General features: G+C 42.8%; 1 protein-coding gene across 1 annotated transcript in view; it reads right to left on the bottom strand.

Moving 5' to 3' along the window:
• DCC (DCC netrin 1 receptor) overlaps nucleotides 1-16,013 on the bottom strand; it is a gene marked incomplete at its 5' end in the record, with an annotated part of 104,294 nt that overhangs the window by 15,454 nt on the left and 72,827 nt on the right. Inside the window, 8 exons of the mRNA XM_088527849.1 lie at nucleotides 2,052-2,168; nucleotides 2,918-3,144; nucleotides 5,842-6,004; nucleotides 7,050-7,115; nucleotides 8,906-8,938; nucleotides 10,791-10,985; nucleotides 12,626-12,733; nucleotides 14,546-14,684. Coding sequence (XP_088383975.1) covers nucleotides 2,052-2,168; nucleotides 2,918-3,144; nucleotides 5,842-6,004; nucleotides 7,050-7,115; nucleotides 8,906-8,938; nucleotides 10,791-10,985; nucleotides 12,626-12,733; nucleotides 14,546-14,684 — 1,048 coding nt within the window. The remainder of the gene's footprint in view (nucleotides 1-2,051; nucleotides 2,169-2,917; nucleotides 3,145-5,841; nucleotides 6,005-7,049; nucleotides 7,116-8,905; nucleotides 8,939-10,790; nucleotides 10,986-12,625; nucleotides 12,734-14,545; nucleotides 14,685-16,013) is intronic.

Genomic DNA, 16,013 nt, shown 5'->3' with positions numbered 1-16,013 from the left:
CATCAAACAGCTTCAATAAATCTTTGCAGTTCTGAGCATATATGACAGCAAATCTGTTCTGTCATAGTCTGTCAGCAATTGAATTTATATGTACTATTGATATACTAAGACACTAAAAACAGAAATTCCCTGACCAAATCATGGAGCTCCCAAAACGCTGTTCTACATCTAAAGGGTACTGCATCATGCAAAAATGTAGCACCCAAAAACAGCTTCCAGAAATGACAAAGTAGAACATTTTAAATTGCATTCAAGCACCCCAGAGGCTGCCGAAGCCATGGAGGCAACACAATCAGATTTCTCCTATAGAAGGAGTTGGGATTTTCTGCAGTTTGAGGGAGGAGAAAACACAGGAAAAAGAGAAAAAACCAAAACCTCCCAGAAACAGAGGCAAACTCTCTTTCCAAATGGATTTACTCTGTGAACATTGTCACCACTTTTAACCACCTTCTATGCAAAGAAGGATTTGGGATTAAAGACATTTGGCTTCATTTTACAATGTCCCTGAAGGCAGCTGAGCCTCCAAACGACGGGCAGGGCTTCGTTAGATGTTATGGGAGGAAAAGGGCCGAAGTCCATGAGAAACCTTCAAGTTCTCCTTGTCCTTGAGGTCTTCTCCTCTGCACCCAACAGCCTTGGTACCTTCTTCCCTGCTGACCAGAGCATGCCATGACCATGAGATGTGATATTTAATTTAAGATTTCCCAGTTTCATCCTTGCATGAGTTACCTTTGTGGGAGAGAAAGCCCTTGGTTCCTGAAGTCCCTCCAAAATGGCCTTTAATTTTCTCCATCAGAGGCAGAATTAGAAGGAGACTCCAGAATCACAATCATGCTGCTCTTACAGTGTAATTAGAAGTCTCAAATTGATCACTAAAGCCTGTTTTATGCTCCTTCCACTTTACTAAGCAAAGGCCCATTATGGGTAGATATTTTTCCCCAAAACAGCAAATAGTGATTATTTGAGACGTTGATGAATACTTCTAGATTTGGTACTGAGCATTTAAAAGTATGAGTTTTATACTTTAGAATTATGATGGTGCTTCTTCAAGTTAGTTAATAGCTTATTGCTGCCTACTTCTTTCAGTATCTGGCAAACTGAGAGAGATTAATTACATATAACCTGACAAAAACCTCGATTTTATTTGCTGGGAAAAGCCTGAAACGAACAAATAAGACTTTTACGAATCTGAGTCCAATTATTTCCAAACCATAATATTGTGTCTCCAGAGATTAGATTTATGCTGGAGATTTATACTGGAGAAAATAGAAAAGAGGACATCATTACGCAAAAAGCCTAGAAAAACCTAGAAATTTACTTGAAAATTACTGGAAAACCTAGAAATCTTTAAGAGTACTTTTACCCCTTACCCTCTTAAGGGCTGGTTACTTGGAGTTCGCAGCATGACCCCAACTGCACCCATGGTGAACACAGATTAAAGAGCAGTTACCAGCTCCTACCCAGTAATTTACTAAAGAAAGGCATGGCAGGTCACTTCCCCTCCTCTACTTCATTCAATTCCATGCATTTTTTTTATAATATATCATTTGCACTGCGCCCTTCTAAACCCATCCCATTTATATACTTAAATATAACTATCAGGGCTTTAGAGAAATTTTGCAAGAAAATGGATTTCTGTCCAAAAATGTTCCTTTTTTTTTTTTTTTTTTTTTCTTATTTAAACTATTTACTTAGGTGTGCTGACACCTAAACAAGCTCTGCTGGCTTGAGCAATTATGCCAGGTTTTATAGTTTTGCAGCAGGGAAATAGAGGGACTTACACATCACCTGGCAAAAACACAACCCTTTAGTGCTACACTTGGCCTTTGCAGGGTCTAGCAAAGGCATTATTTCTGAATTATCTACAGAATTCTTCCACTAATTTATCGGGAAGCCTTGGAAAGCTGCCAGAGCATTTCCTCCTTCTTCAGAAGATGAAAACGTGGCTGCTAAACACTAGATCATATTTGTAAGGCAGTAGGAAGCCCTGAGATGGATCAGTCACTGCTGCAGGATGTGCAAGAGGACCAGGGGACGGTCCTGGTACTCACGGGGGTTGTTTGGCTGCGAATCCATGGGAATCATGAGCTTGGCACGGGTGGCCCTGCGGGCAGCCAGCGAGCGCTCCAGTGTGGACATGCTGCTTCCAACCTCTTCTGCCTCAGGAGCTAGGGAAAAAGCCACACGACAGCTTAGTTGGAAGTGCCACATCTCGTTGCAAGTGAAATCCAAGTCCAGAAATGGTAAAACAGGGAGCAGAGAATGCCAGTGAAACAGAAGCTGTATTTCTTGCTTCATACTTTGTCTCCCGCAAACATAATTTAACGTTGCAATTCCTGTTTTAATAAACCACTGCCTAAATCAGATTGTCATGCTATAAACTTAATATTCACTCAGACTCTTCATATCCGATGCTCCCCAGCTAACACACACTCCTTAAAACAATCTGCTTAGAAAAGATATCTTTTAAAATGTTGCTGCTGTGAATTTCAGGATGAAATATCAATGGCCACTCTAAGGCCTAATGGCTACTACAAAACCGAGGACAGTGTCACCCAATGGCAAGCAATAAAAAAGTATTTGTTTATAGCCCAAGGCGTTTACGTGCAAACCATCTAGCCCAGCCTTTGCCATTCATTTTCTCCAGTGTTGTGAGGACTTCCTACCATGCACTTGATGGAAAGCCCATGGAAATCAATGGATCTCTCCCATCGATCTCTCTGGGCCTTGGGTCACGTCTCCTGATCACCAACGGTATCTGCTGGGGCAGAGGGCACCTTTTGTTTGTGTTTTCACGTTAAAAACACCACAAATCACCTCCACAATCATCCTCATGAATAGCAATGGCAGAGAATAAAAAAAAATAGATCCATTCAGGAATCTGAAAGCCTCTTTTAGTGACCTCTCCTTACATTACCTGGCTGCGGGGCTGTCTTGGCACCCAGCTGCGTCTCGGACTGGCTGTGGGTGACGGGGGCCATGTCCTGGCAGCCCTGCATGGGGGACTCCCTCCCCGCGGGCTCGGAGCCCGCCGGCTTTTCCATGTTCTTCATCTCCATCTCCTCGTGGTGGATCCAGAGATCCGGAGGCCTCAGGTCCTTCTGGCTGCCCTTCCTCTTGCCTGCGCTGTGGGTGGCACGTTTCCTACGGCAAATCACAACCAGGACAGGTCAGAATATTCCCATTTTTGGTGGAACCAAAAGAGCAGATATGCAGAGACAACTTCTCTGCGTCGCTGTAGAGAATCCCTTTGCTCAACATGCCCTTCCCTGGGGAGGACAGTTGGTCACAGCAAGAGCCGCTGCCAAAACGAAGTCCCAGGTCCTTGGACTGGGGCTGGAGATGGTCGGTGTGATGGGTGGCAATGCTGGAGCTTTGTCCCTGCTTAGGTGACACTGGAAGCTCTCTACAACCTGGCTGCTTTAAGCAGCTTGTCAAGAAGAGCTTCTCTTCTTGAGGCAAGGAGACTATTTGATGGGAAACGGTTTTGAGAACGTTCGAGACCTGAAGAAGGTCCAAGAGTTGGAATCAACTTCTGTTCCTCGCTAAATCTCCTGAGCCTCATCTAGAAATGACTGGTTCAACATCCTGAATATTCTTGGAGGTCCAACGTTTTGTTTTCAAAGGGCATTTGGAAAATCAGCAGGGAAGATGAGCCTGGGGTTCTTCAGAGACTTCTGAACTTACTCAGCTCCCATGGAATGAAACAGTTCATCTCTGGTCTACTCGCTATGTTCAGTTTGCTGTTCTCTACCTGCCAAAACTTGATTATTGAAAATTAGAGTATTTCTAAGAGCAAAGCAAAAGCACATACAAACAGGGAAAGTTCTTTAATACCTTCTAACAGAACCCAGCACAGCCTCCTGGTTAGCAATTAGGAGAATAACAGCAAGCACCTTCACTTAATCCATAATGTATGTCCTGCTTGAAGTTAAGAAGTTGCTTTGTTCTATCTCATCCAAAAGATAAAAAAGAAAAAAAAAGTCCTACAATTTTTGTTCTAAACAAGGAATTATTCTCTTCACTTTGGGATACAACAGCTTTTTTGTCAGGTTCAATTGCAAATAATTCATTTCTCCAGGCTTGAGCTAGGCAAGGGGAATTTCAGCCCCAAAGTAATTTTATACACAACTGTAAATAGAGGGATATAATGAATGTGTCATTCCAACCGTAACTACAAAATTGCTACAGCAGTGATAGCTTTTAAAAATATATGCAACGATCTGGTTTACACTGTCTCTTTTTCCCCCAAATTATTGATGTTCTCACAGCAATGAGTAGCAAATCGCATCGGAGCGCACCCAAAAAGGTCATTAATAACATATGGAAACAAATCACCCCATAGCGTGGCTTGCTTGGGCAGTGCAGAACTTGCACTTCTGCTCCTTTTTTCCCCCAAGGTACATGTAAAAATAGAGTTCAGCTCTCTTAAAAAACACATTGTGGTCACGCAACCCCATGCAACGATAGCAGAACTGGATAATGCACCTGGTAAATAAATAAAATTTGGTGAGGAGATTCCTTGCTGTCTATTTCTGCAGCACAAGCAGAAGAGGGCCTGGTCCCTGGCCGGGTCTATTAGCCCTCCCTTAGTGTTAAGAATAGCTACAACTCGCACGCTATGATGCTGAAGTCAGCTGGGGGGACATTATTCTTCATTGCCTGCACTTTATAGTTACAACCCCCCGGGGAACACAGGTAGAGTTGTAACAGCTCCGCCGGGCTTGTTTTTTTAAGTAACAATTTAAGAATTCCGTATCTGAAGAGCCCAGAAATAACCAGGTTTCCTGGGGGAAGCGCAGAAGAGGTCGATGCTCAGCCTGGCCCCATGGGATGCTGGTGGCCTGGAGGTTATACACAAAAAAAGGGCAAAAAAAGCAGAAAATAAAGCAATCCTGGCTAGGGAATACTCCCCACATAGGAACTGCTCAGTCCTCTGACCATTCATTCCCCCCTTTTTTTTAGGCATCGATGCAAATCAATGTAATAGATTTTGTCTTGCTCTTAGTCCGAACATCTATCATCCTTGTGGGCAAAATATGATTAAATTTTACTTTCACATGTCCAATCTTTTGCAATAGCACCATAATGAATCCCTTTACTGAATAATTTTCAATAAATTAAACGTATCAAACCCAGCTCTGTTGCCGATCCATTGACTCCAGTGGAACCACTTCATCTCTCACCAGCCTTTGATGTCACCTCTGATTTCATCTCAAAAACCTGCAAAATGCTTTGTGCTTTTATAACATCCCATGGATTTTTCTTCCAAGAAAAGCTCTACAGATTTTTCCTCCAAGTACATGAGAACCATCTGGAGAAACAGACGTTGGCTCCTTTGGCTGAAAGACTTTTGGGGACCGACTGTCTAGAGGGGGTAACATCCTTGCAAAGGGTTAGCAATAAGCAGGAACGGCCGTGATCCTCCTCCGTGCAGAGCTGGGGGATCAGAAAACCTAGCAGCGAGCACGGATAAGTGCATTTTTCTCCTTTAAATCTTCCCTGTGTCTGAATTGAACCCAACAACATGCAGATTGGTAGAGTTGAACCTGGTAGACTTGTTTTTCAAGGCTAGCTGTGTTGGAGGTGCTTATCTGCCATGGTTTACGTTGTGTTCCAGGGGACACAGGACATTCTCCACTCACCGGACTAGATGATCTCTAGATGTCCTTTCCAACCTACGTCCAGCTTCCCAAGGCCATGCCAAAGCCACCGAAGAACCAGGATCAAAACCACCATCCAGCCCCTGGACTCCACGCGGCCTGTAGCTACTTAGAAGCCAAGTGTTGGCAAGGCCACCAAGACCCCATTGACCATCCGCGCCGCGACGAGCCCACGTACTTCCTCTGCTGCGCCGAGGAGCGCCGCGTGCAGATGACGGCGACCACGGCCACGACCACCACCGTGATGACCCCGACGGTGACCACGATGATGACCAGCAGGTTGCCGTTCTTCTGCGGCGTCACGCTGCCGTGCGGAGGGTGCATCTGCCCGATGGGAGGCTCTGGAAGGACATACACAACGAGGAGAGCGTTAGCGGTGGGTTTGAAGCTCTGGTCTGAGGTAGGCTAATGAGGGAAACCCCCATAGATTTTGGCCATCACGTTATGTGGACACGTTTTCCTTTGGATAACAGAGAGGAAAGAGGCCAGAAATATTTTATGCCACAAGAATTCCTCTATGATCACTGCAAGGTCATCATTTTTGAGAAACCTCATGCTTATCTGATGCCCGGGTGGACAACTGCTTAGCAAGACACCATTGCCATTTGGTTTGAAGGATTGCCTTCACATATATGGATAATATCCACATAGAGGAAGCTCATTTTTGGAAATACATATTTCCACTTCAGCTTGGAGAAAGAAAATAGATGTTCAGGAGAACTCAGTGGAGCTCTCAGAAGAGCTACTGGATGTCAAGCATTTCCACGAGCTTTTCCTACGGCATCACCCCCCGGAGCTTCCTTGGTTCCAACCACACAGCATGTGGCTGTGATTTCAATTTGCCATTACTACAGCTGAATGAGAACCGAAAAAAAGGTCAAAGCTTTCAGAATAACAGTTCTAGTTAGTGATAGATGTAATTTCACCCTCATTTTCTGCCTTGATTTTCTGACCTATTATCCTTTCTTTACTTAACAAATTAAGTTACTGGAATAATGTGCCCTTTTCTCGCAGCGCTTCCTCAGGCGCTCCGAAGCTCAGAGCTTTTGAATTCTTCTTGGTTTTGGATTCTTCTTGGATTCTTCTTGGTTTCCATGCGGAATAAATGGCATGGATGGAATAATTCCCAAGCGCTCCGGAATCTCTCCCCTTGCAGTGCAGGGTACCCCAGTTTGCATTTGGGGGCTCTCCTATTATCCCTGCTAAAGTTAGGGCCCAAACAAGCCAAACTTCATGCTTTTCAGTTAAAAAAAAAGGAAAAAAAAAGGTAATTAGATGCAGCTGATTTTCTTTATTTAAGAATTACTATTAAGAGCAGGGAGTAAGGCTATATTACAGACCGCCGAAACGGAGTGTAACGAGGAACAGGTTGCGGTCGCTCTTTACCGTTCAGGCTGCTTCTGTCGAGCAGGTTGGTGTCCACGGGCCAGTAGGAGCCATCTCCGTGACGCCCTGTGCAGAAGAGAAGGACATGAGCCCCGTGGCCACCCCAGCCATCCCAGCCCATGGCCAGCACGTGGAGAACGGTGAGGAGAACGGTGCGGGTGAAAAATATGGAAAACCAGCACGAGGCCAGGAGTTGCCAGGGATTATCCCAGCAGGCTCCTAATTCCAGGGGCTCCGAGCTGCCTCGAATCGCTCGTTGGCATCAGCCAAACCCCATCATCTCGGCTCCCTGTCATTAAACAACCTCTTGTTTCTCAGCAGAGGTGTTTGTGTTTCTGCAGATTGGGGAGAAAATCACGTGCATAACTTTGCCTCGCCGTTTGGGAAAGATTTTTGGATGAAAGGCCCTAAATAAACGTAGGATCATTATCATCAGGGGAGGCTTCGGCGTAATCATCTTTTCAATCAGAGTAATTGCGCCGCTGCAACAACCCGGGCCCGCGAAAGCGACGTTGGGAAACGTTCAGTGGCAAAAACAAGGCAAAATAGAGATAAACGGAGGCGAGAGAGTTTATCAAAATGACAATTTGATGCAGCCCTTGCTGCAACCCGTGAAAATGATGTGACTCTGGGGCCACACTGTGCCTGGGGAACTGGGTGTCCCAACGGAGCTGGCTAAATGTTATTGTTTTGGATATTTAGGCCAAGCTGAAATGGCTCAAGAGGAGCCTAACACATGAGGAAATGCAGTTGGGATGCCAAAAATGTAGCAGCGAGCCGCATCGTTTTGGGTGTCCTCTTGGACCGAGCATCTCACAGGGGTTTCCTATCATTTTGAGTGTCCCGTTGGCTACACCGGGCATCTCACAGTGGTTTCCCATCGTTTTGGGTGTCCCGTTGGCTACACCGAGCATCTCACAGGCGTTTCCCATCGTTTTGGGTGTCCTGTTTCTACTTACGTTGCCTTTTATCAAAATTCACCATGGAAGTTATCAGGCCAAACACCGAAACTGGCTTTCCAGCTCTTGCACGAATCTCATCCTACGGCAGCGCGTGGCTATCCACAAGCCCTGTATTGCCAAAATCCAGACTAAAGAATTCCACACTGGAATTATTTAGACTTCAGGAAGCCTCCACAGCAGCTCGCAGGGAGCCGCTGGAAACCTTCCCCGGGTCTAATGGCAATTTATACTCATTAACTCATTAACGAGGTTGCAAACACTGCACGGGAGACGCCGGTGACAGCTTCCCAGCCTTTAATTGCTCTTAGATAATAACAGCTCCCGGCTCGGGCCCAGATGTGCAATGTGCACAGCTGGAACCCACCACGGGTGCTGCGACGTGCAGCGTGGGGCTTCTACATTGTGTCGCTGCCTTTCCTCGGTTTCCTCAACGTTCCTCAACGTTTCCCACTTGGAAATATTTGGAGTGTCAACATGTTGGCAAATTCGCCTGTCAGCTACCACGTTTCCTCTTTAAAGGAGCAACATTTAGCTCCAAAACTGCCATTTTCCACTGCTGAGCGCTCACATGGAGCCCAACTGGTGTTTAATCTTCTCATTTGTGTACTCCTAGCTCTATTCTGTACATTTAGCCTTTAAAAAGTTAAATACTCAAATTACTTTAAATCTGGAACCCTCCAAGAGGTGCAAGAGTAGCCTGAGCTTCATTATCCCTAGGGTGGATTATTCAGGAGTGCAGCAGAGAGCCCAGGACTTAATTTCCTGATGTTTTAATTGGTCCTTCCAAAATGAGACCGAACATTTTCCTCTCTGGAAAATTTACATCTTCCCCAGCTCCGTTAGTGGGATTAATTGGCCCGTGGGAGCACGGGGGACACGCGGGGGACACTGTACCTTGGTCATTGGCCATTTTGTCAGGATGCTCCACTGCAATGGAAAGACAAGACAGTTAGAGAAACCAGAAGAGCACCTGTCTGAAGAGCACCAGACAAGACTTCAAAACTCAATAGGTATATTAAAAGCTACAACTTCAGCTACAACCTCTATTTATGACTATTTATGACAGGGGAAATCCATGACAATTTGCTATGGGAAGCTGCAAAACGTACACATATTATTTTGGGCATCTGCCACAGAACGACTGAGGGTGGAAGGGGCTTTTGGAGACCATCTAGGTCAACCGCCCTGCAAAATATTTACAGAAGAATATATAAATGTAAATATAAAAGAGTCCACAGCACAACAAGGCAAGGATTTGCCCATTTGACTGTGTATTATTATCCGTGCAAGCGAGGTGGAAGCACATGAACTCATTGCTCCTGTTATTTACTATTAAACACATCTATTTTGCTCACAGATGGCTACGTTTTCATTAGCAGAGGCAAGTCACTCCAAATACTCACATTGCAATTCTACCACACGTCGTGGTTTGGTTCCCTTGAAGGAGCTTTATGTGCTACAATATATAAAATCAGACCGTGGGTGACTTCGTGCATCTTTGATGCTTATTTAGTTCCTTGTAGTCTAAAAACTTCCCCTGATCAGGACATAGATTTGCTATCAGAGCCTTTATTAGCACACGGCACGTGCCCATATTCTGTTAATAATCATTAAGGGCAGGAAACCAGGATTTTTGCATAATTCAGCATGCACTCAGGGCTTCAGAAGGTCTTTTCACCTCAAATGCAGAGGCAGATTTGTCAAAAAACACTTGGATATGATTGAACATGACATATTTAGGGTGGATATCATGAAATATTCATGGCGGGGTATTAGACATAGTCCTCGTAGGCTATTACAAGATGTAACAAATTATGGATTTATCTTTTTGGTAGCTGTTGATGCTGGCTGATCTGCTAGTCATTTCCCAAATGAGTTTTATGGGGCTCTGTGTAAACATTACCAAGTAGGTGCTATCCAGCCCATTAACCTTTCCGTTTAGTTGGATCTCTGGGTCTCTGCATCTTTTGCTATCCCATTAGTCGGCGGCTGTTACATGTTGATGCTTGGACTCGTTTGAGACTTGGGTCCAAACCACGAGCATGAAATTAAGTTGGCACCGGCCCCTTTCAAGCCTGACCTAGCTCCAGGGCCAGTTATTTCCTGCCAGAATGCTCCTTTCATACACAAATCCCTGGAATTTCTTTAGAAAAGGCAAAGCAATGCAATGTTCTCCTGAATACCATGCTTCCTAGAACAGGCCCGCCGTTTATGCCATTGGATTTCTTTTATCAGTAATTACATGTCTGTCTTGAAGTCATTTTATCTTCTGCGATGAGAAACGAGTGACAGCTAAAATATAAGCAGAGCTGCTGCCAAAATCCTGCTTCCCACTCGCAGGGATATTGCTTACATCTTGCTAACTATTAATTTACGGGGAGATCACGCCAGGCCTTTGCACGGGGGCATCTCACTCCACGTCGACTCGAAATGCAGCCTGCCCTAATAAAACACATATTGAAGCACTAACCAACAAAACTGGTCACTCAGCAAGAGGATCAGGATCCGCAACGCAAAGGTATCTCCCTAGGGAAACCCCCTCGGATCCAATTAGCTTTTATGGGAAAGTTGGGTGGTGTTGGAATGTTTCGCCTGGTTGACTGGATTTAAAAATAGAGCTGCCACCTCGTTACGTGGGTGACTTTTGTCAACCATTGGCTTTTATCTTGCAATAAGTCGTGGGATTTCTCCTAGCTGACATGGAATTAATTGCAAAGCTCCAACCAAGGCATAAGAGGATCCTACGTATCATTAACATCCATATGACAAAGTGGCAAACCTTTCAGCGTCCGGAAGAAAATGGGATCGGAGAGAGGCCCCACTCCTTTGGCATTGCGAGCCTGGATTCGGAAGTAGTAGACGGTGTCGAGGCTGAGGTCCATGATTTGGTGGGTGAGTCGGTCCCCGCTGATGGACTCCATAATCCAGTCATCGATGGGAGCATTCTTGTCCAAAGTATAGAAGAGGATGTAAGCTGGATAAACACAGTCTCTCAGTTAGTTCTTAAATCAGATTTAAGCTGTTTGCTTTATGAAACGCGCACAAAATTCAGATTTCTGAACGTTGAGTGCGTTCGTTTTAAAAAACAGTAATTCAGGTGCACGATTCAGTCTGATAGGCATCATAAACCCTACGGTCTAAGTCTTTAGAGCTTCAGGGCCGCAATAAAACCAACGGTGCTGATGATGCCCATCATTTACTGGGGGCTCACGAGAAGCCGTGCAGTATTTCTTGGCAATTTTATGGGAAAATACTTGGAGAAAAAGAGCAAAGAACCCCAAACTCAAGAGTTCTGGTAAGTCAAAGCACTAGGGGAACTTGCTCTTGTTTTTCTGCAGCAGAGACTTGGTGCGGGCAGGAAAACGTGTTGATCCAATTCGCCAAGTAATTAAATTAGGCTAATGTAAACAGAACCATTTCATTGAAATATCCTCCTTTTGGACATGGTCACTGAATGTAACCTCATTATAATGTATTAGAATCCTACTATATGTGAAATTATTTAATAACATAGTTATATTACACACATTTTAATACACATTCACAAACACACATTATTCACTGGGTGAGTCTAATCAAAAAGCTGCTACTGCAGGGCAGTGATCAAACAGAAATATATCTTTATTTTATTGGCCAGATAAAGTGGGATATTTTCCCGGCGTAACTCACAATAGCTCACTTGATGTCTGTGAAGCCACACTGATTTTCAATGGCTGAAAATCGAATCGAGGGCTCTTTGCTTCTAATTGCTCACACGGGACATTATTTTGAAGCACTCTTGCTCTTACCTTTATTTTTCTCAGCACTTCAGCAGTGTGTAGCTGGGATTATTAATAGCACTGGTGACATATCCACGCTTGCTCCCACACAAAAAAATACGCTGTAGAACTTGCCCAAGCCAATTGGTTGTGGAAATGAGACCACAACGTGCACGTTCCTGAGGTTGAACAATATTTCTCCTAATAATTATATGCCTCTGAGATGTCCATTAAAGCCTCCAGTGATCATTTAAATGCAAAATCTCACATAGAACGCAACTTTATTTTTCATACTAAATTAACATTATGGGCTTGTAATGGATGTCTTAATTGGGTGCCAAGGTTATATCCGATATTTTGGAAAATAAAATCTGTCATTGTAAAGTAACCATTAGGTTCAGCTCTTGTCAGTCAATATTATTTTTTGCTGATCATCATTGCTTTAATTTGTTATTGTATAGCTAAATATCTATCAGTAAATCCTGCCATTATGTGCAAGCAGCAAGCAACCTATCATTAAGTATATTACATATTGCATTATTGCCAAAGTACTTATTAGTCATTCCTAATTACCATTGCACAGCACAAACCCCCAAACCTTTGCTTAAAATGCTGCATTTTTAACTTATATGAGCATTCTAAGCATCAAAAAATACAAGATTTATATCCGCTGAGTTTTGAATGTTGCAGTATTTCTAACTGATTGACTCCCTGACCAAGCAGGCCGATAAAAGTTAAGAAAAGAATAAAGTCAGATCAAACAGCATTCTGGAAATGAACGGATAGGTTTCTGGGAAGACAAGCACTGAATGTTCACAACAGGAAAATGGAAATGCGGGATAAAATAAACATTTACCAGTAATTTTGCCATTGGCTTCTAAGGGTGGCTGCCAGCTGACAATGACAGCTCGGGGCTTCCCTTCCCGTGTAATGACTGTCAAATCCTTGGGCGCAGAGGTTGGAGCTGGAAAGAAAGAAAATAATTGAAATCAGAAGTTATCCACCTACCCTGGAGCTCCTCAAATACTAGAGCAGAAATAAACCACTCAAAAGGCATTTACTGCTTTCTTAGATCCTTTCAAATGCAGCGTTCTTAGATGCATTTCAACTATGTAATGTATGATTTGTAAGTGGCAATATGTAAGGGTTTGCTGAATTCTCCTCCCACAGCTAATATTGTCCTTAAATAATCATCGTGGTATTCAAGGGTATCTAATACACTTAAGGAGCCCAACACATTTAATGGCAGTAGTAATATTGCGGCTTCTCCATTCAGAACATCTTTATGTGCCTACTAGTATAAAATGAAATGCAACTGTGTATGTTTAGCAACTACATGCTCAAGTTTGGACATTTTAGACTGCAAATGCTTCGATTTTGCATTCGTAAAATGCAATTTTCCCTATATTCCCTATATATAGGGACAGATGGCTGGATTTCTGAGTCGATGCATGACTCAGCCTCAGCACCTGCCTTGCACCCTGCCATCCCCAAGGTCTCACACAGAGTCTCAGGTATTTTAAGATTTCTTAGGACTGCTGAAGAAGAAAGGAAAAAATGGCAATTAAAATAAAACTTGAGTGAGGAGTATTACCTTGGTACTGAGCTCTCTGCTCATTTATTTGCTTTGATACAGGCTGTTGATAACTTAGAGCTTATATATAACATTAGGGGCAGAAGAATTCCTCCTCGCCCATGTTGGTAACCTCTAGCAGATTCCTGATGCTGACACAAACGTTTTTAAAGAACATCCCTGGAAATTCAGCATGCAGAATGGGTACAAAAGAGGCAATAAAGATCAGCAATGCAGGATGCCCTTAATTAACAGAGCTGCTCCATCAAGCTCAGATAATTGCATCGCGATCGCACGGGATGATCTGAGGACACATATATCCCCTCTTATTTTCCTTCGGTTAATTAACTGGCGTGTACTGTGGTTTTCATTAAAAAAACCCAAAACAAAAAACAAATCAATATTTACCAGCAGACTTTATTTGGGAGCTGTTGGTAGACCCTGATTTGTAATGGTACCTACAGTGTTTTCAAGGCCATTAGTCACCCCTGGAAAAATATAGTACTCATTACATTGGTGTCCAAATGTGTGGATTGCTATTTACAAGGGCTGAAAAAGAAAAATATTCTGAGCAAAACTACTTTCTTACCCATTCTAAGCGTATTCTTACCCATATTCTAAGCAAAACTACCTTCAAGTATTTTTATTCCATCAAAACAGTGCAATATGCATCTGGTGTCTGAAAATTGCATTTAGAATCTGAAGTAGTTTGCAGGTAATAGCTTTTGACTTGAAAAATACCACTGGAGCATCTGAGAATAGCAGCTATATAAAATCTGTAAAGTGTATTTATTTATTATAAGTATATTGTTAATATTAATGATGGCCATTTGCTGGAAATTAAATATAGATGCGTAAAGACATCGAGCGTGTGAAAGATGCCATATCCGACCAGTCAGAAGGACCTTAATGCAAGATAATGTGTTCTACAGAGGAGATAATTGTGTCTTTGCATTAAATAATGAAGAGGCTGAAAAGATGTCTCACTTGGCTTCTTTTTTCTGGTTCTTAGCAGGAAAGTGGTTTAAACCACTAACATTGGAAGTCGTATAGTGTATTTATATGGATTTATGGGGCGGAACGTACCCTGAGTTCCAAAACTTGATGGCTCCTTTTAATGATTTACACGCTGGGGAATATAATTAAGAGCAAATAAACGAATAGCAAAGGAGAAAAGAGTCGTGTCAGCAAGTCTTGACCAACCTGCTTCGTAGGTGGTGGCGTGGGCCGTCATGCTCCACGTGCTCGAGCGCCGGCCCTTGGTGACCATGACGGAGAACTCGTACATGGTGTTGGGCTTGAGACCTATCACCGTGTGGCTCAGGGCTGTCGTGTCCGCCGACTGCAAAGAGAAGCAGGGAGTGACATCTTTAAGGCCACCTTTTTGCTTGTAACTAAGCAAAATACGGTCTAAAGGAAAGGTTTTGTTGAGCAGAATAGGTCTACTGCCCCTGGAACTATTAATGGACCTATTTCTGGTACCATATGTACAATATCAAACTTGATGCCTGTACTTTAGACACTTAAATAAGTTCTTGTGATGCTTCCTCTTTCTCTTTTTCCAGGCAAAGCAATTTGTGATGCATCTTTTCTTTCAAATGTAAATTGAAAGCTAACACTATGGCCTTCATCTGTGCCCATATGAGTCAAAAAATAGGAACATTTCCATAACTTAAATATTCATTTCCAGGTTTTGATGGGTTGCTTCTCAAAAAAATATATATATATATTTCTATATTTAATATATCCTGATTCTTAGCAGAGACACAATGGAGCCTCTAGTAACGGTCCTGACCAAGACTTTCCAGTTCTTGGGGTTGGAACACTTGTCTTTGAAGATATCTCCAGGACCCATGAATAAAGATGTATTTTTGTATTGACAAAGCACTTTTGCTTGGTTAAATATATATTATATATATAAAAAACCACACACACACATATATATATATAGTATATAACATATATATATCTGTATAATATATAATATATATGACTTGGCATCAGAAGACTAACTTGATGCTCGCACTTTTGAAGATGTTGATGAATCCTTTGCTGGTATTCAGCAAACTGAATGAGTCAAAATTAACCAATGACCCCTGATTAAAAATGCTGCATCCAGCTTCTAATGTATTACAGAAAAAAGCAGTAATTTTCACGGGGAATGGGGAGAAATTTACTCTTGAGAAATATAAATGCATGTACAAGATAAGTCTGCATGGTATGTTGTTTTATCCTGGGTGTTCTGACATATTTTGCATGCTATTTAAAAGGAAGGCTTAATGCAAGATAAGATTTAATCATCGTCATACTCAACTCAAGGTCCTACTCTTTGGAAATGAGTAGTTTTCCAACTTATTTGTCCAAAGACTCCAGCATAGAAGCCTCTTTATAAAAGGTTACTACTCGGCCAGGCCAAAGATGGAAGGATCTACCTGTCAGCATTTACAAAAATTATTCCTCAACCCAAGGCCAAATTTCAAAATAATATTAATTTTCTCTGAAGAGTGTATTTTTGAAGGCACGAAATGATTTGTGGCAGAAAATGCTGTTCAGCATGATTGAGACTACCTAGATTTGATAGCTATCAGTATGAAAGTGCTCAGATATTACCCATGATTGGGAGAAATTCACAGAAAAAACCAGTGCGGGTCAAGACTCCTCCCGGACAAAA

Source organism: Tinamus guttatus, unplaced genomic scaffold (assembly GCF_059628265.1).
Source record: "Tinamus guttatus ecotype Peru unplaced genomic scaffold, ASM5962826v1 Tinamus_guttatus_pri_ptg000293l, whole genome shotgun sequence".
Classification (NCBI taxonomy): domain Eukaryota; kingdom Metazoa; phylum Chordata; class Aves; order Tinamiformes; family Tinamidae; genus Tinamus; species Tinamus guttatus.
The sequence above is the reverse complement of the archived record's forward strand: the minus strand, read 5'-3'. Positions and strand labels throughout refer to the sequence as shown.